Source organism: Gadus chalcogrammus, chromosome 1 (genome assembly GCF_026213295.1).
Source record: "Gadus chalcogrammus isolate NIFS_2021 chromosome 1, NIFS_Gcha_1.0, whole genome shotgun sequence".
Classification (NCBI taxonomy): domain Eukaryota; kingdom Metazoa; phylum Chordata; class Actinopteri; order Gadiformes; family Gadidae; genus Gadus; species Gadus chalcogrammus.
The window spans coordinates 9,051,877-9,070,873 of NC_079412.1; the positions used below are offsets into that span (position 1 = coordinate 9,051,877).

The 18,997-nt window shown below is 42.1% G+C and overlaps 2 protein-coding genes across 2 annotated transcripts in view; one reads left to right on the plus strand and one right to left on the minus strand.

Moving 5' to 3' along the window:
- The window catches only part of LOC130380302 (rho-related GTP-binding protein RhoA-D), a 14,222-nt gene extending 11,881 nt beyond the window's left edge, over positions 1-2,341 (plus strand). The window contains exon 5 of the mRNA XM_056587473.1: positions 430-2,341. Coding sequence (XP_056443448.1) covers positions 430-603 — 174 coding nt within the window. The 3' untranslated portion in view covers positions 604-2,341. The remainder of the gene's footprint in view (positions 1-429) is intronic.
- On the minus strand, positions 2,132-18,974 carry LOC130380295 (putative helicase mov-10-B.1). The gene is made up of 23 exons (XM_056587461.1): positions 18,674-18,974; positions 18,481-18,583; positions 18,055-18,224; positions 17,738-17,834; positions 17,294-17,435; positions 16,811-17,063; positions 16,538-16,651; positions 15,768-15,960; positions 15,479-15,621; positions 15,175-15,351; positions 10,615-10,727; positions 10,080-10,276; positions 9,807-9,904; positions 9,059-9,156; positions 8,814-8,912; positions 6,196-6,352; positions 5,971-6,088; positions 4,569-4,760; positions 4,384-4,458; positions 4,169-4,294; positions 3,769-3,857; positions 3,455-3,567; positions 2,132-2,627 (listed from the first exon to the last, which is right to left on the minus strand). Exons 1-23 carry the CDS (start codon positions 18,802-18,804, stop codon positions 2,557-2,559), a joined length of 3,069 nt encoding a protein of 1,022 aa, XP_056443436.1. The 5' UTR covers positions 18,805-18,974; the 3' UTR covers positions 2,132-2,556.
- Between the last annotated feature and the right edge of the window lie 23 nt (positions 18,975-18,997).

An 18,997-nucleotide genomic window follows, 5' to 3' on the forward strand; every position in this document is an offset into this window, starting at 1 on the left:
TATCGATAATATACGTGTCAGATCGCCGAGAGGGAGAGATGCAGAACCCTGGCAAAATCCATAGGAGCATAACTTGAGTTCACCATTTATGATGTGGGCATCATTCAGTTTCAAGATTTGGATTAACTGTAATGGCTTCCTCTGGCATTAATGGTGTCACAAAAAACAGCAAATCGGGTCGATGGTTGTCGAAGGCCTGTTGTAAGCCCTGACCTGCATGTTACTTCCCTACATACCCACCTACCTGTGTGCACCCTCCCAAGGCTAGGCATAATTGTTTCTATAGCGAGCTAGTCTTGTGTTTGGCAGAGTGGCTTTAGAGGGAGGGGTCGAGCCTTTCAAATCCTAACTTCCTCTGGCAGATTTTTCCAAATAGCCTGCCCTAGCTTAAAATTAAAACCTGTTTATTTATCTCCGCCCATCCCCCAGGAGCCGGTGAGGCCAGAGGAGGGTCGGGACATGGCGAACCGCATCAGTGCCTTCGGTTACCTGGAGTGCTCGGCCAAGACCAAGGACGGTGTGCGTGAGGTGTTTGAGATGGCCACTCGGGCGGCCCTGCAGGTTCGCAAGCGCAAGAAGAGGGGCATGTGCCTGCTGCTGTGAGGAGGAGCCTGACCGGCATAGGAGGGCCTACAAGATGAAACCTTTATACCAATGGTTTTGGTGGACTGTATTTACATAAGGATACACCAATAACATGCCACGGCAAACTGAAAGACTGACACACTTGTTGAAAACCTTAACAGATCAGCCTTTTACTGTCTCCATTTCCCTCTGCTCTCACATTTCCTTCTCTTGTTTACTGTCTTTCTGTTCCTTCTTTCACAAACACACCAGCCTGTGTACGTAAGGGGCCTGCCCCATCTCCTGTTTGTTTGTATGAGTGTGTGTTTTCTATTTATATGTGTATAATCTTGACATATATATTTTCAACTGGCCAACCGCTTCTGTGTTGATTGTTTACAGATAGGGGCTAAGGGCTTGCATTTTCAAAGGGCAAACTACTGGTGGAAACCACGTCCACATAAAACACTACTTTAGAGTCAACGTAAACGGGAAGCCTCTGGTTAAAAGCACATGCTTCACGCATCGCTGGTATTCCATCTCATGTCCGTGTCTGCTTTGATTTGTTTCCATCTATTCGCATACAACAACACTTATATTGGGACATTTTTAACTAATAGTGGCTAGTTGCATTATATCAGCCTATATATAACATAAATGCAGTGTTTCTGACACGTGTCTTAACGTCCAAAAACAATACTCTACATAATGCAATACTGGCTGATGCTCAGTGAGCATGTCTATTTCATAGATGCCTTATGCAGTCCTTATGAGATCAATTACAATCTATTCTGTTTCACATAGTCATACGGACGGATTTCTAGGTATTTGGTGACATTACAAATGATATGTTGCAATTAAATGGTTTTGGTTTGTGTTGATCAGAGCTCCAACCAAGAGCGCCAACCTTAAACAGTACTACTCTTAATGGCAAACGGCTTAATTAGGTTATTTTGGCATGGGTAACTTAATATATGTGCCATTATTTTTAACTGTAATCACAGCTTTGTAAATACATAAACATGTAGACATTCCTTAAGACCAAACCAGTGTCCCTAGTTATTTTTACGATTCAACATTCAAAACCTAGCAGATTCTAAGACTTTTTGATTGCTTTTCAGTTCATGTACTGAATCATGACATGGTCTTCATATGCCTTATATGCATCAAAGCTTAAAGTATTTTGTGATCCATCCATCCATTAATGTGATGCGTCCAAGAACAACCTCAAATACAAGTACACTTGATGGCCTAACATGGTGCGAGTGGATCTATGCTGCCAATCAACGTTAAAACAACTTTTTGGTCGCCAGTGCTTAAGCAGTCTCTAAGAACTAGTCAGAAAGCGTTGGGCATAGATCCACGGCCCTCCTATCTGTAATGTCCCAGAGTATTAGCCACAGACACCCAGAACAAGACGCTGACATAATGATGGTTTTACAAACCGGACTGGGGCCCGCATTCAGTGTCTGAGTAAAATATGTTAATAAAGTATTTTTGAAATGCAAGATGACTGACTTATACACTTCACTTTCACATCTCGTTAAGAAACAATATGTCGAGCTCCTTGGTAGGAAATGAAAGGTGTTTTAACCGAAATGGTGACCGTATCAAGACAAGGCTCTCTTTATTTATAACAATACTTTAATTTTTATTAAAGTGCACAGCATTAAGGCACATTTTTCCCTGGGCACACATTTTGTGTGTCCTTTCAAACAAGTACAATAGAAAACTTCCAAGATCACAGATTAAATGTTTTTACTCTGACAAAAAAAAAGACAAACGGGTAATTGAAAGACAATTTTTTCAGAAGACCTTCAAACCACTATACCAAATCCATCACATATTTTGACTTCATCTAAATGATTAGTGATTATTTGAGTTATCACAGTGAGTGAACATAAACATACAGCAGAAGTCCAGAACATGATCCAGAAAACAATGAATTGACTTCCATCCAAACCGAATGGAGGAAGCGTCCCAGGCCCTTCATCACAGCTCGTTCCTCCACTCTGGGTCCAGCTGCTGCTGAAGGAGGCTTTCTCCTGTCTCTTCTGTCTCCCCTGGTGGGGTTAAGATGACACAAGGAAGGAGGTGAGTGTGGGCGGGAGGATGAGGTGTTTATTGGTGTGTGCGTGTGTTTTGGGGAGAAGGCTATCTGCAGACTGGGGCGGGGCATGGCTAGATACCACGAGGCATCAGGCCCGTTCAAGGCCGTAGTCCGGCTGGTACACATCCTGGTTGTTTGATGCCAGCTGGCCAAAATATCAGTCTGCAAACCGTTAATACCCAACTATATCAAACTAATGCCACTAATGTTTCTAACCCAAATATTGAAATATATACTGATATCTTAACAATCTAAAGATTAACATAAAATCAATCCTAAATGATTTAATATAAAAACATTAAAACCAAATTTAACCATCACACCATACCATAAACCTTTTTTGATGTGTCCATTTCTGTTGTAGCACTTACATATAACCTCTCAAACACATCTAACAATTATTTTGTGATGCATGGGTATAACTGTCATTATATATGTTTATTTTGACAATATTAAAAAGAGTAAAAGCCACCTGGTGTGAGGACAGAGTCAGGATTTCTATCCGGTTTTGCTTAGCTATGCTGCTCATATGAATGGCCCGTTCAGCCATTAGCTACAGCCAACACGGCCCCATCCTACTATATAGTTATTTTAATTCAATAACCTTTTCAAAGAGTTTACAGTGAATTCAAATAGATTATATTATTGCAGAACTTGCTCAAGGATGCCTACGGGTAGTCTGTGCACACTGGGGATCGAACCTAGTACTTTCCCGCTTGGGGGAAGCTACCCCAGCTACTGACTGAAACATGGGGAAACTGATGTTTGTGGGCATAATACCTTTTGGTTCGATGCTTGTCCATAGGGCGGCGAGTCGGGCCACCACATCCTCCTCTTCCTCTGCGTACGAGACACCAGTGTAGCCACCGTTGTCTTTACAGTGCTCGATAAAGCTAGAGATGGAGGAGGAGAAACACAGGGGAATAAGTTCCAACAACTAGCTTTCATTGAACCCAGCCCCCAAAGGAATGTCAGCAGACAAACATTCCCTTTTAATTGTTCAATTCATACATTTTCTAGGGCTAGTTAGTTTCTGCAGCTCGTATACTCGCTCCTATTGAGGTCCAAACAGACATTCATTGCAAGACACCCACCTGTTCCAAACCGGGTCTGTACCGAGCACTATGGGGTTTCCCACCATGATCAGCAGGGCTTTGGCACGAGTCACTGCAACATTAAACCTCTGCCAAAGCAACAAACAAAGGATCCAAAGATGACCTTGATGTGTGCGTATGCATATTTGTGGCACGCCTCTCTACCCGTGTATAACATATACATTCATGAGTTTTATTTTGTGCTTTGTTTTAATGGTACTTTTAGAATTTCACAACCTGCCACCTTACCATCCAAAAGTTATTTAGGATGGATTAAGTTTCATACATTAACATTTAGACATTTATTGTTTGAGCCTGACCAATTGTCAAATCTATCTGCCATTGGCTGATGGCTGGTGTTTATGGCCGTTTGTGTAGGGGCGTTTGTAAGGCTGCACACCTTCTCGTTCTTGACGAAGCCCAGGTCGAACTGCTGGTCGTGGTCTGCGTACTTGGGGCTGCTGCGCACCGTGGACACCAGCATCACCATCCTCTCCTGGCCTTGGAACTCCTCCACAGACCCCACCTGACATCAGACACCACACAATTTAACCAGCCGCTCGGGGAAAAAGCACAATCATCGTTTTGTTATCAGCAAACAATTCTGCCTCCCACCTTCAAGTATTTAGCGAGGTCTGGGTTCTTCAGGTCTTTTTCCAATATCCTGAGGCCCTTGCGGATCTTCAGCACCTGTTATTCAGGGGGAAAGGTTGGTTTTTATTTTCAGTATGCCTTTCACGACACAAATTAAGTAAAAGGTTGGTCTACTTTTTAGCAACAGCGGGTGCATGCCGTTCTACCTGCTTCCTGTAGGGGGCGATGATGCCAATGTCTTTGGGTGAGATTTTGTAAAGGCCCTTCCTCCCATGCCTCTCAAGCAGTTTCTTCACGTATTCCATCAGCTGCTCCACCTCAGCTACGTTGAAGAACGACGGGCTGTTGGCCTCCCGCTCATCCACACCGGTCACACCGTGGAAGATCACTGGGAAGCCCTGTGATGACCCAGTAGAGCGATGAGAGTGTGTGTTGGTGTGTGTCTGTATGTGTTTGGGTTTGTCTATACTTTAGCCCAACCTTAATACGCTCTTTCCTATTTGTTTGCAACTGTTTACATTGTGAGTCCTAACAAGTTCATGTGTTCATTTGTACATTGTGGTTAAGTGTGAATATTGGGATATACCTTTGTTGGAAAGCTATTCAAAAACCTCATTCAGTATTTGAAAGCCTGCCTCAGGTTTTTTCTTTTATGATAATAATATTTGCGATTTGCAGGTAGAAGGTAAGGGTTCATTTCGTCCAAAATATACAATTGATATCCCAGGGATTAAATAAAAATATATATTTAAGGTTGCGAGATATCAAGCACGTCAACGCATCATTGAGTTAAGGGTAGCTATCACGAAACTGTCCTGGCCAAACATGGGGTGACCTAATTATCCTTCGTTCATTTTGCATTTGGATATGAGAACATTATTGGATTATTCTATATTATTCCCATTATACTTTGGTACTTTGACACTTGCCAACCAGTGTGACCGACAGACACAGACTTTAACTAACTGGAGGTAATAATAATATTTATTTGCTGTTCTCCCCATGATATGGTTAGCCATGGTGGGGATCTGACTGTTCAGTCGTGGCCATTGAAATAAGAGGCATGTATGTTTTTAGAAGGGTTAAAGATTAACGTATTCAACAGAATGTTAAAAAAAGGCCAGAAGATGCCAAAATGCCCTACCTGCCAATATTAACAAGTCGGTGATTTTATCAAGATGAATAGAACAGGTTGCAACATTTTTGGCACATTTTCTAAAACAAACAATTTGCTTTGTGCTGATAGGAAATAAGCATGCTCTCAAAGTATAGAAGCTGTGTGTCTTTGGATACTATCAGGCTACATTGTTGCTCTGCCTTACCCGAGTCGGACCCGGACCTATGAGTGTATCCAAAAGCCACTGGTGTCCACCCAACAATCCTATGTTATATTGTAGTACTGCTTTGTGCGTTATTAAAAAGCCCAGCAGAAAGGAAAAGAGGAAACATTGAGTTGATAAAATTCCACAGCAGTGGTCTCTGAGGCAGGGGAAGATTATTTTGGTTATATGAATTCAAATATTTGTTCCTAAAACCAGAAGTATACTCGTAGCTTGAAACTATGTATTGGGGCCAGCCCAAGTGTGTGTATACATGTGTGTTCATTACCATCTTGGGAAGGTACTCCCACATACAGAAGGAGTTGCGGAGGGCTTCGTCCGCACACACCTGAAGCTCCCCATGATAGAAGAGGTCGTTGGGGACCTTCAGGATGGCAGGATGAGACCTGAGGAGGAAGGCAACAGTAGAATCAACGGAACAGCCAGGGTCTATCAAACACTAAGGCAACCCGTGAATAACGGGTCATTATGGTAGATAATGAACAAGACAAACCTGTAGTTGCACAACAGCTTTGTTACAAAACGGGGGTCGAAAGCCTCCTGCTTGGAGTCGTCATCGCTGACGTCCTCTTCCTCACCTTCATCGTCAAGGTCAATTATCTTCCGGTACACAGGCATGGTGTCCATGAGCCGTTCCAACAGAGACATGCCTGTCGGAAGGAGAATCCAGATTCAATGACACCCGATAACACACACTCACATACTGCGGCCCATAGTTGGTGTGTTTGTGAGGAGAGTCAACTGGTAGGGGGATTTAGGGGGTTTGACTGGGTTCAAACCCCAATGTCCCTGTCTCTATATGGAAATCCTTGCACAAAATACCTAACCCCTATATGGAACTTTAATCATCTATATGAAGCCATAATTATTATTTTTAGCCATAATTTATTTGCATAGATTGCAATCGCCACAGCAGGATGGTAATGCTAACTCATGTGGTGGAAAAGTGAACCGTAATGTTTCTATCAAATTCTATACAGATTACACAAACCTTGTTTATGTTATTTTATATAATTAAAAATAAATGTAACGCATTTGTAAACATTCTCCTCGCACCTAGAGAGATCCCCATTCCTTTCTCTAAGTTAAAGGTGTTATAGTAGTTTGCATTTAGCATTGGCACTGTAGCAACGACGACTCTAACGCCAACCTCCTGACTTCTTTCATGTTTAGCTTTCTTTAGCTGTCTTGCAGCCTTGCGGACGTGTCCACTATGGCAAATTAACTTTGTCTCCCCCGCCGTGGTTGATTTCAGGCATGGCCATTCCTACATTCTCCGCATGATCCCTCCCCCCAGCCTTGTCCTATGTTGTTCCTGGCCGCGATGTGAACGTTTCCCTTTAAGAATCATATACACCTATTGTCTCGTTGAATATGCTCGGTAAACTGCTGCCTGTATCTTCCCATGATCATGCTGTTTATCACCTCGATGCAGGGCTCCAGAATAACTTTTTTCAGTAGGAGCACTGTGGCCCCTAACTGAAAATTTTAGGGGCACAGTGCACACACCGTAAATCAACATGCCAATGTGATTCTCGCTTTTATTTTCGCTTTTTCACTGTATTACTAATAAATATTTAGCTAATAGATTACAAATTCAGTGTCACATATTATTTGGATTCTCATCTATACCAACTGTTTCCACGTGTGCACGCATTCGTTCGACGAGCATGGAAGCTTCACAAGAGTGCGCCCGCTTGTCGTGCCGCTTGACAGGACGCTGAGCCTCCTCTCTGCCCGCTCGCCTCTCCATTTAGAATGCAGCAGGCGCGACAAACGCCTCCCGGGTGAAAAGCCCTTTTTGGCACATAAAGTACCCGCGGGTACCCGACGGGTTGCACAGCAATCTAAAGCACCAGGCCAAACACCACTGTTAGTGTAATTCCCCGGCGTTCCATCTAATGTGTCTAATTTTTCCTTTTCCCTTCCCCGTTTAACGTGTAAAAAAATAAATAATAATCTGGTTGCGCATGTGCGACCAGATTCAGTCGCACAATCTCACATTTTAGTCACAAAATGCGACCATTTGGTCGCAGTCTGGAGCCCTGCAATGTAGGCCAACAACTTGAGCTAGTGGACTCCAGCCTCTCCGCACTCTTCCTTCTCCACCTCAACCGGACACAGCTGTGGATCATCTCAACAACTCCTGCTTATCAACTCCGGCCCTCTCAACCATTCGTCGCCAGATCGTAAAACAGTCCAGCTATGTTAGTAGCGTTCCTGGCCTCTATGTGTATTTGTCCTAATATTCAATATTGTCGGGTTTTAAACCTTTACTCCTGGTTTCCACACCGGCCCGGCTGGCATCCCGTATCGACCAGCCGCTGCTCATTCCCAGCAAATAAATATTTGAACTTTACAACCGTCGTCTGTTCTCGTGTTGTTGGGCTTCCCCACCCTCGGACCGTAACAATGATAAAGTAATCATTTGGGCCAATAGGATGCTTCCTTATTGCCATTCCAATCTCAACTCTCCTTCACCCAAATGTTTTAGATAACACGCAACACTATGCTCTCGGTAGTCCAACACAAAGAATTCTCCTCTCTCCAGCTCTCACTGACGTTTGCCCCGTTCTCTACCTGCAAGAACTGTACCCATGAGCAGGACTACTCATTAATCAGGACTTGGCCTAACACAATAACAAACAGACCTCGATCAAGCTGAGGGAAAAATAAAGCTATATTTCAGGATCCTTATTGTTAGAATATGATCGAAGCCTCTCAATAGCAATAACTAGTACTGTTAGAGGACGTCCATTAACAGGGCTCTGCATCCTCGAAGGATTACATTGCAGCCCGTTTTTGCAGACTATGGCTGCAGCTTCCCAATTTAATACTGGACCAATTTCAAAAATATTTGTCGGAATTAGTCTCTCGACCCATAACTATCGGAGAAGAAGGCAGAGTTTTCCTTTAGGCATGTGCTCTTTAATGCTTTTGTGGTGTTGGGTGCTGCGGGACACATGTTCATTGTTGACTAAAGGGAAGAATCAATGAATTATGACTGAATTATTTATAGCGGTGAATGAAAACACATTTTAGTTTGGAAAAAACTGTGCACCTAGTTGCACATTTATCTACGGTGTGTGTTTCTGTTGTGCACACACTTACTCATGCCGTTGCTCTGAACCAGGGGGGATCTGAGAATGGGTCCCAGTTGCTTGGGGTCTCCTGCGAGGACCACCTGACCAGACTCTGGCTGGACGAGGCCTTTGTTCAAAGGAATCAAATATCAATGATGATCAATAAATGACAAACACTATTATCCAAAGCATCTGAGGATGACGTATGGCTAATACATGGATATGCACCAATACCACATTAAAATAACACACACATAGAGGGACAGTCTGTACCTGCAAGCGGGATTATGCATTCAGTCTCAACAGCATGTCCTGCCTCGTCAACAAACACATGGCTGAAATGTCCAGGAGGGATTCCCCCTGTAACGAGCCTAACAGATAAAACACAAACTTGATTCACAACATACTCTTGGTTATTTTCCAAGAAGGCAACCCCTTTAACTTTTCGAACATGATTCTTAAGATACACTTGATTAATTGCATATTTCTTTCGGTGAAAGTGCCTTTTCAGTAAGAGTGTAGTTGACATTAGAGGGCTTAGGATGTGGATTCATACTGGCTGCAATTGCAAACGGTAGAAAATGAGGTATTAGCTATTCATACACTTAATGTGGTTATTGTGGTGGTTATGTATTATTATCAATTTTGATTGGTAACACCCAAAGCTCAGCCTGTGACTGGTCAAAAGTGTCTATGTATCCACGGTTAGGTGTACGGCAGAATAATGGGTAAATCGAAATATTTAACTTCACAAGGTCCCAGGGCCAAGGTGACCTCAGGTTGGTATGAACTTAGAGGACATAGCTAGTTGTGTCAAGGGCTATTGCTCAAAATCGTGCGGATAGATAATTTGCCCTTGTTGTCAGTGTGTGCTGTGAATACCATAAGAGGCTAGCGAGCAGCTTTATTTACATTTTCGGTTTTATATTATTAGTCATAGCAGTAGTAGTAGTGGTGGCAGTAGTAGTAGTGGTGGTATAGCAGCAATAGTAGTAGTTATTCAGTATTGAGTGTTAGCTACCTTCCAGCGGTGCACAGGGTTGTAACAATTATGGTGTAGTTTAGCAGGTCCTCTTTCGAGGGGTACATATACACATCTCCTATGCGGTTAGAGCAGCCCTGGGAACACATACATGTGCAACAGGTTATACAGTCACACTCCTCTACACATGACAGCCAGGCTCAGTTAATACAAGTGATGCACTGTGAGGACAACTGACAATGAATGCAATAAGCCAGTAAAGTAGCACTTGATTTCAGTCATTAAATGTGGAAATATGCATTTGATGCTGACCCTCAGTTCATTAGGAATTCTCTCAGGATCCCAGCTGCTGGCATACATGCGGTACACCTTCCGCTCTTCCACGTGCTCCAGGATCTTCTTACAGAGCAGGTCAGAGGCGCTGTTAGAGGGCGCACAGGCCAGGATGTGGCACAACTTCTGGGTCTTCTCGATCTGCTTAATGGCTTCCACCACAGTGACCGTTTTGCCTGCACATAAAACACTGTGTTCAGAGTTGCGGCTATTTGGTAATCTACAACACGTTCTCAAAATACCAGTCGTCATACAGTATACAATAGACCAAGATGATTATGTGGTCAAATATTGTTACTCCTATGAAATAGAAATGATGTGTTGAATGTCTAGAATAAAAAAACAGACAAAGACAAAGATATTGTAGTGAATCCCTCTGTGTTGGACTTGCATCTTGGGAGAACTACATGTGCTGTCGGACTGAGATTCCTACATTGTGGAATATAAAGTCAAAGAAAACAAGGGCACGGAAAACGCAGAGCAGCAGACCCTGAAGGCGGCACACGGCACGCACCTGTACCGGGCGGTCCGAACACCAGGTAGGGGGCAGGTTTGGAGGAACCAGCCACGATGTGCTGGACGGCCTTGTACTGCTCCGGGTTCCCCTCCAGCTTTCGGTCAAACAGCCTGGAGCCAGGGCAAGCAATGATGGAGGAGGTGGTTCAAAGGGTTGAGTATATGAGAAGGTAGCAGGTGGTTAATAATATAGTATTCTAACAATGGTATATACGATTCTGCTTTCGTAGTGTCGATGCACTCTTCAGTATACTGACAGATCTACCAGTAAAACATGTCTTCATGATGTGGCGTTCATAGCTTACAACAGTTTAACGTTCACAAATTACCGCTGTAATATTCAAAGGTTAACACCGTTTAACCTCCATAGCTTACCACTGTTTAACCCCAACAGGTTAACACTATTTAACCTCCATATGTTACAAGTGTTTAACATTCACAGGTTAACACTGTTTAACCTCCATATGTTACAAGTGTTTAACATTCACAGGTTAACACTGTTTAACCTCCATATGTTACAACTGTTTAACCTCCATATGTTACAACTGTTTAACATTCACAGGTTAACACTGTTTAAGCTCAACAGGTTACCACTGTTTAATCTCGATAGGATACCACTGTTTGACCTCTACAGGTAAACACTGTTTAACATTCACAGGTAACCACTGTTTAACACTCACAGGTTACCACTGTTTAACCTCCATAGGTTGCCCCTGTTTAACGTCTATAGGTTAACACTGTTTAAATTCCATAGGTTACCACAGTTTAACCACTAAGTTACCACTGTTTAACATCCATAGTTTATAATTACAGTTCATTCATAGGTCCCTATTGGCGTAACATTCATATGTTTTTATTTTAAAATAAACCATGCGTAGGATGGGACATTGTGGATTCTTGCTCTCCTACGTTGGATTCAAGCTGACCCAAATTCTTATTAAACTGCTTGAAGAGCAAATCTACTTGCCACTGCGACTTAATAATGCTTCAGCTTAGCAAACAAGGTGTTACATTGCTTAAGCGGAGGTGATGTAAACATGATAAAAAAAAATATTTAGATTATTTTTTGATTAAGCTACACAGATCAAAGTTAGGTATAAATTCAAGGATGGTTGGGTTAAGTTTAGGTTATGTTGAGGTTTAAATGAGTGTGTATGTTGCCAGCTGTACCTGTTAATTCTCCCCTACAGGTATAAACTTGTAGCTCATGTTGCGAGAGAATGGCACAAGACAATAGTAAACTAATATCCTAGTGATCCTATTCCCTATGTTCCACAAGAGAAACTGACTTACGAGGTAACTGAGTTACTCCCATCACGATTTTCCACATTAATTGAAGAAACATGAAAATGGTGGCATTAAATTTGCATCTGTGTCTATGATGCCCAGCCCACGCCAGACCACTGTACTGTTGCCACGTCATGGCCAAAGGCTGATAACAACCAAGCAAAGGGCGCCCCAGCCCCCCCCCCCGCCTTGTACTAATAGTAGTCCTGAATATTACTGAGACATAAAAGGGTTAAGCCGTAGACACATTATAAAGGAAGTTTTGCATAAACTGCGGAACCCAAGGCTGCCTACGTAAAAACATGGGAACTTTTGCATTCTTGTTGTGACTACTAAGAGAGTAAACAAAGGGAAACTTAGACACACTGCTAACCTAACAAACCTCATACCCATCCCTCCAAACCAAAATCAACCTTAAAGCCTTAAATGATTTTATTACCACTTCTAAACTTGATTTTATGTTTTTTACCGAAACAAAATAACATTGCAACCGTTCTTATCGAGACGGCTCCTCCCAGCTACAACTTTTTTGATGTATGTATATCTGGAAAAAGAGGTGCTATTATATAAAAAAAATATTATGTCAGGGGAAACATATATTTGGTGATTTTACATCATTTGAATACCTTTGTGCTGTATTCAAATGATCACCCAGATTTCTCCATTTAATTATTTACAGGCCACCAACATATTCTGTAAATTTTTCAATGATTTACAGAATTATTGTTCATAATCTCCACAGATTTTGAATGTCTAGCTATAACTGGTGACTTTAAATTTCATACTTTGTTATTTGAATGACAAGGGTGCAAAGGCTACTAATTGTAAGAGGCACACTCTAGACCTGATTATCACAAAGGGTCTCAATGTTTCAGATATATTGGTGACTGATCCTTCATTGTCTGACCACATCTGTGTTTTCTTTAATATATATATTATTCACAATCACGACATACAGACTATATCAAATAATGTCAAAAAACAGTGTATCAATGAACATTCTAAAGTACTTTTAAAAAGGGGCATCTCCTTGCTACCACCTCTCAACACATGTTGTGCTGTTGATCTTGTAGAAAGCTTTAATTTGATTTTGTTTTAGATGTCCTTGCACCTTATAAGGTTTAAACGATATCTGGGAAGCAAAAGGCACCCTGGAGAAAAGCTGCTTTAGTAATAGCCCAGAAAAGAGAATGCAGGAAGGTTGAATCCAACTGGCGTAAAAAAACAACAACTTCATATTCCCCATGACATCTATAAAGAGAGCCTCCGTGCCTGCAATTTAGACTTCCCTTTTTGCAACTGTTGACAGCCTGACCAACCCCCCAACACAAATTCTACCTGATCTCCATTCCAAGCAGAAATACTATGAGTTTGCAGGCATCAGACTCGCCATCAATATCCATCGAAATCTCGAAAAGCAACGTGGCAAGGATGACATGCTTTAATGTCATGACGTAAGACTCTAAAACTCTTGAGGAAACAGAAACACACTAAAGCCATCCACCTTTTGCGTTGATGCCTTGCCTACCAACATCTTTAAGAATGTTTTTGACTGACTAGCAATAGACTTACTGTAAATAGTGAACAGCTCTCTCTAATCAGGCATTTCCCAAAAGCCTAAAAACAACTACAGAGCAATATCAAATCTACCCTTCCTAAGTAAAATCATTAAGAAAGATAACCTAATCCCCAGCAATTTAATCACTTCCTGGCTTCAACTGGCTGCTATGACATCTTCCAATCATGATTCAGAAGAAGTGTAAGAAGTGTGTCATCATCAACTTGCATTCAGCCAATGAATCGATTTTCTCCGCACCATGTAAACTCGGAGGATAGAGTTGTCCAATTGAGGATCATAGTCGAACTATGGCTTTAATCGGATTAAGCCGTGCATGTAAACGTACTGACTGAGACCGCCCTTCTTAAAGTTGTTAACGACATACGTCTTAACACAAACACAAAATCCCAATACTAATGCTATAGAACTTAGTGCTGCATTCGACACTAGATCATACAATACTTTTGGATGGGTTAGAAAACTGGGAAGGGCTTTCAGTCATAGTCTTTAATTGGTTTAGGACCTACCTACAAGATAGGAACTATTTTGTTTTCATTTGCAACTTTGTATAAGAACCAACCAACGTGACATGTGGCGTCCAACAAGGGCCGATCTTAGGACCCTCCTATTCAACATCTAAATGCATACTATCTCCAACATACTAGGGCAAACCATGCAAATTACTAATATTGACCATTATTGCTATGCCAATGACATGATAATCGATGTAGCTCCATCAGCAAATGACTATCTGCCCATAGATCTGCTGTGCATGTGCATTGAGCAAGTCAAAGACTGGATGTGCCAAAATATGCTTAAATGAGGACAAAACTGAGACATTTTGTGCTCAAATGTAAAAAGGCTTAAAATAACCCAACACCTTCCCTCTCTCTCCCTCGCAATCAAAGCCAGAAATCTAGGAGTTATCATGGATTTAGATTTACATTTCAACAGTCACATTCAAATCAGTTACAATATCGGCCTATTATCATCTTAAAAACGTAGCAAGACTTAGAGGGCTCATGTCCACTCAAGACTTACAAAAACTTGTACATGCCTTTATCACTAGTAAGCTTGATTACTACAATGGTCTCCTCACCGGTCTTACAAAAAAAACTCTAAAGCAACTAAAGCTTGTTCAGAATGCTGCTACTAGATTTCTGACAAAGACTAGAAAATCAGAACAAATTACACAAATTCTTAAATCGATACATTGGCTCCCTGTGCGTCAGAGAATTTACTTCAAAATCGTGATGCTTACCTATACATACCAACATGGTTTAGGGCCAAAGTATATAACTGATATGCTTCCACTGCATAAGCCTGCTAGACAACTAAGATCTTCTGAGGCAGATCTGCTAATTATCCCCAGAATCAACACAAAACTTGGGAAAGCAAGATTTAGTTGCACTTTTAACTTTTGCAGTTTTTCTACAATGCATTTTTTACTTTTCCTTTATTTTCTTTTATCTATTTTCTTTAATGTATTTTTATGTGTCTTTATACGTTTTTATGTGAAACACTATGAGTCTGCCTCGTGTATGAAAAGTGCTATATAAATAAAGATGCCTTGCCTTGCGTTGCCTAGAACACATTACTGCATTCACTGTCCAAGTAAGATGCTTCAAAAAAATATTTGCTCAACCTCAATCAGTCTGAATCCGCTCCCACATTTACTGTCAGTGAAGAAGACCCCTTTGAGCCAGTGCCCACCTGAGTGAGGGTAGTTTTGGGTCGGTCTCCAGAGGAGGAGGCCCGTTGGGGAACAACACCCCTCCCAGCCCGTGCTTTTTCGCCATCTCCGCGGCCCGGTGCTGCAGACGCATGGGCAAGCGGCTCACCGTGAACTCAACGCTGAACTGCATGCCGTCTATGAAGCGATCCACTAACCTGTAGTCACGGACAGACACCACAAAGGGATACTGTTGTGATTACTTGAGCGTAGGTTGACCATCGTGAAGTCAGGCCTAATGCATCTGTGACATCATTTACGTTTTAGACCTTTGGACTATCTTACTTTGAGCTGAAGCCCAGTTTCACTTGATCCAGATTCACTGCATGAACGTAGCCACAATACTTCTCCCTGTTGTCCCCTATTGGGCACACCAGGATCCTGTCCCCCGTCAGAACAGACGGACGGTTCTCCGCCACGCCGGGAACCTGAGGATGACAGCAGGAGTAAAGATATCAGCAAGCCTAGTTAACAACAATGAGTTCATGAGTCAGTAATTAAGCGAGTGAGTGAGTGAGTGCATGGCCCGCTCTGAGGTAAGATGAGGCAATGTGTGGGAGGTGTGGGTCTCCACCTGCAGCACCAGGAGCTTCTTATTGAATGGGTCCTTAGACATGGTGGCGTGTTCTCTGTCTTTGTTGGGGATGTTGTAGCGCTTGATGTCATTCAGCATCTGAAGCTCCTCGAGATAGAGCAGCAGCTCGAACCTCTCACAGTAGTTCTCCATGGTCAGGGGGCTGTCCAGCAGAGCTTTCCTACCTTGTGTGCTGCATATATACACACAATATGAATTGGTTATGTTAGAAATAGCCTTCATGAAACATGAAAATGTTTCTCTGGTGGAAATATTATTAACCTCCAACTATGATTAGTGCTTAAATTTAGACCTAAACCGGTTGTATAAAGTGGTGCTGCTTTTGGTGGAGCCAACGCCTACTAACTGCCTTGTGTCCTTGACTCATAGTTTCACAAATACAATCACAAGACTCCTTAAGAAGGGAGCCAGATCAATTGAACACATTGCTAGTGAGTCTCTTTATCTTGTAGGTAAGTTTTATTATTATATGGGTATCACAAAACAATACTTATAAAACTAATAAACGATGACAATGAAGTATTGTCATTATTTATTATATTATATTTAGCTATATTATCATCTAACCATATTTATAGCATTTGAACATGAACGCTTTGTCTCTTTTGTCTTTCACTGAAGAACATACTTTGTGTAATTAATGGCACAATTCAAACGGGATAAAAAAAAAAAAAATTCTCGCTGTTGAATCCTCCAGGTTCCAAGGGGGGCGCGGAAGGGGATGTACTGAGGCTCTATGGAAAACATACCTTGGATCCATCCTATAATCAGGGTTCTTAAGCGAGTCGATGAGCTGGTTCATATATTTTGGAATGTTGTAGTACTTCAGCTTAATCTCCATAATAAGACGCATCACGGACTCCCTGGTTTTGAAAATGAAAAAAAGAAAATGAAAATTGAAAAATGTTAAACAAGTGTTACCAATCACTTTTATAAACAATCACTTTATTGTGATCAAGCTCTCACAAACCCAAATCCATGAAACAATATGCTGCACAAATGGTTTGTGGTAGTCGTTGTACCTTTCAGGGGGCTGTCCTTCCACGATAGGGCAGGACTCTAAGTGAGGCAGAGAAGAGATGGGGGAGAATCTGTAGGGCGCCACGGGGGCCAGCTCTTTGCCCAAAGAAGTGACCCGTTGCACTTCGATGTATCGCACAATGTGGAAAGCGACAGAAGAGGCCAGCGGGTCGGGTTTGAACTCAAAGGCCAGCGTTGCAGGGTAGAAACCCACCAAGCTCGTTTGGAACAGCACTTGGATCTCATAGCTGTCCCCTGTAGATGCAAACAGGCATGAACACAATTTCAGTGCTAATAATAATGCCTATTTTACTGTTACGTCCGTGTGGAGGGGAGAAATACTCTCATCCTTTACATCAGTAAACAAATGGTCAAATGTAAGAACCAATCTAAGTATCCACCCATTACATTTTTTTTGCTTTGTTTTGCATGTTAGCCGCCTCAAACCACTTTATTCTTGCACCACGTATTAATTGTGGTCTTGCCTGGTTCCAGTGCCAGCGGGTGAGCACGGGTCACTTTCTGCTCGTCCTCCAGGGTGAAGTCTTGGAGCCAGTTCAGCAGGGTGTAGTAGGTGAAGTGGACCACCGATGTCCCCGCGTTCCTCACGCACAGACGCACAACATGCTGTCAGGAGGAAGCAGAGGTGTAATAATCGTACCTGATCATTGCCCTGTATTAGCTTATTGAATGTTGTTATCACAAGATAGTGTTGGATAGTGTAGGATAACGTTATCAGCATAGAAGGAAACATAAGTTAATCAAATGTAGGACATAAAATGGTATCTTGTATTTGTTCACAGCAGCATAACCTGTAATCTATGCAGTGCAGGACACTCATTGAAGTAGAGGGCAGCAGTGTTATCCTGCATGTTGAAGAGTGTGTCACAAGAAACAACATTTGCATTTAAGTTTTGAATACTTAATACCTTGTTATCATCCTCCACGCACAAGCAAATCTTCCTGTCTGCGCCTTCGTGCTCTGAGCTGATGAAGACACCATTCTTATCAGAGACGAACTGGGTCCTTTGGGTGTCAGAGGAGGATGAACAAAGTGTTAGTGAGGAGGACTGCGACAATGTGCTGACTTGTTTGCTGCTGTACACATCCTTAATACAATGCAATACTAGTCATATGAATAACATGTAGTACTAGTGTAGGGGGTAAATATTCCAAATACATACATAATGAATGGACCTGCTGTTTATTTTACAGAGACAAAAAGACCACCACAAAAGGTTCTTACTTGTCTCTAGTGAGTTTAACCATGAGTAGGCTGGCCAGCTTTCTCCGGGACTTTGTCACTGCTGGGGGGCACGGGGACGACCTCGATGGACTGGGACTGGAGGTCCCATTCCGGGACAACACCGGCTGCCTCATCCGAGAGGAATTATGCCACTGATCGCGAGTTTGGGACTACAGGAAGTGTTTTTTTATGAGACATAGTAGTGGAGGACCTTTCACTGAGTTTAAGACATTACAATATATGCATCAAAGCATAGCACTAATTTATTGAGCAAGCTGATTATCTCTGTTATCTGAGGAGGGCAGAATAATGTACACTAGTATATGATAATAACATCAGACCCTGCTGGTGGACAAGAGCAGAGCACATAAGTACAGTGATTATTAACTTCCTGCCTTTACTTGGAGAAGCAAAGGCATATCTCACCTTTGAGTCGAAGCAAACCTTTCCACGGCAGATGGTGGCTTTGCGGGTGACTTTTAGAGCATAAAGCAGCGTGCTGAAGTTCGGACCCTTAATGCATTCATTCCTGAAATTACACCGATATATATTTATTTATTATCGCATTGCTATTTTTTTAATGTTCAACGAATAGGTCTGGGCTATAAAGATAACTCACCTGTATCTGAACTCGCTGTTATAGATGAGTTTTAGTTGATGTCTGTCATCAAGCTTGGCTCGCTCCGTCTCTTTTAAATATTCACGAAAGTCTAGTCCAAATACGACGGATTGAGATATGGTAATCTTCATCGTAACGGTCTGTTAAACCTGCTGTTAACAGAAGAACTGCCGAGACAATTTGAGTGGTAATGATCTAGGTACTAGGTTTTTATTCTTCCACATTAATGATGGGCGGTTTCTTCTAGGGAAGAAACATACAGACAATAATGGCTAAGCTGCTTTGGAAGAAACGAAACTTACATTAGGGTAAGTGTGGGCGTGT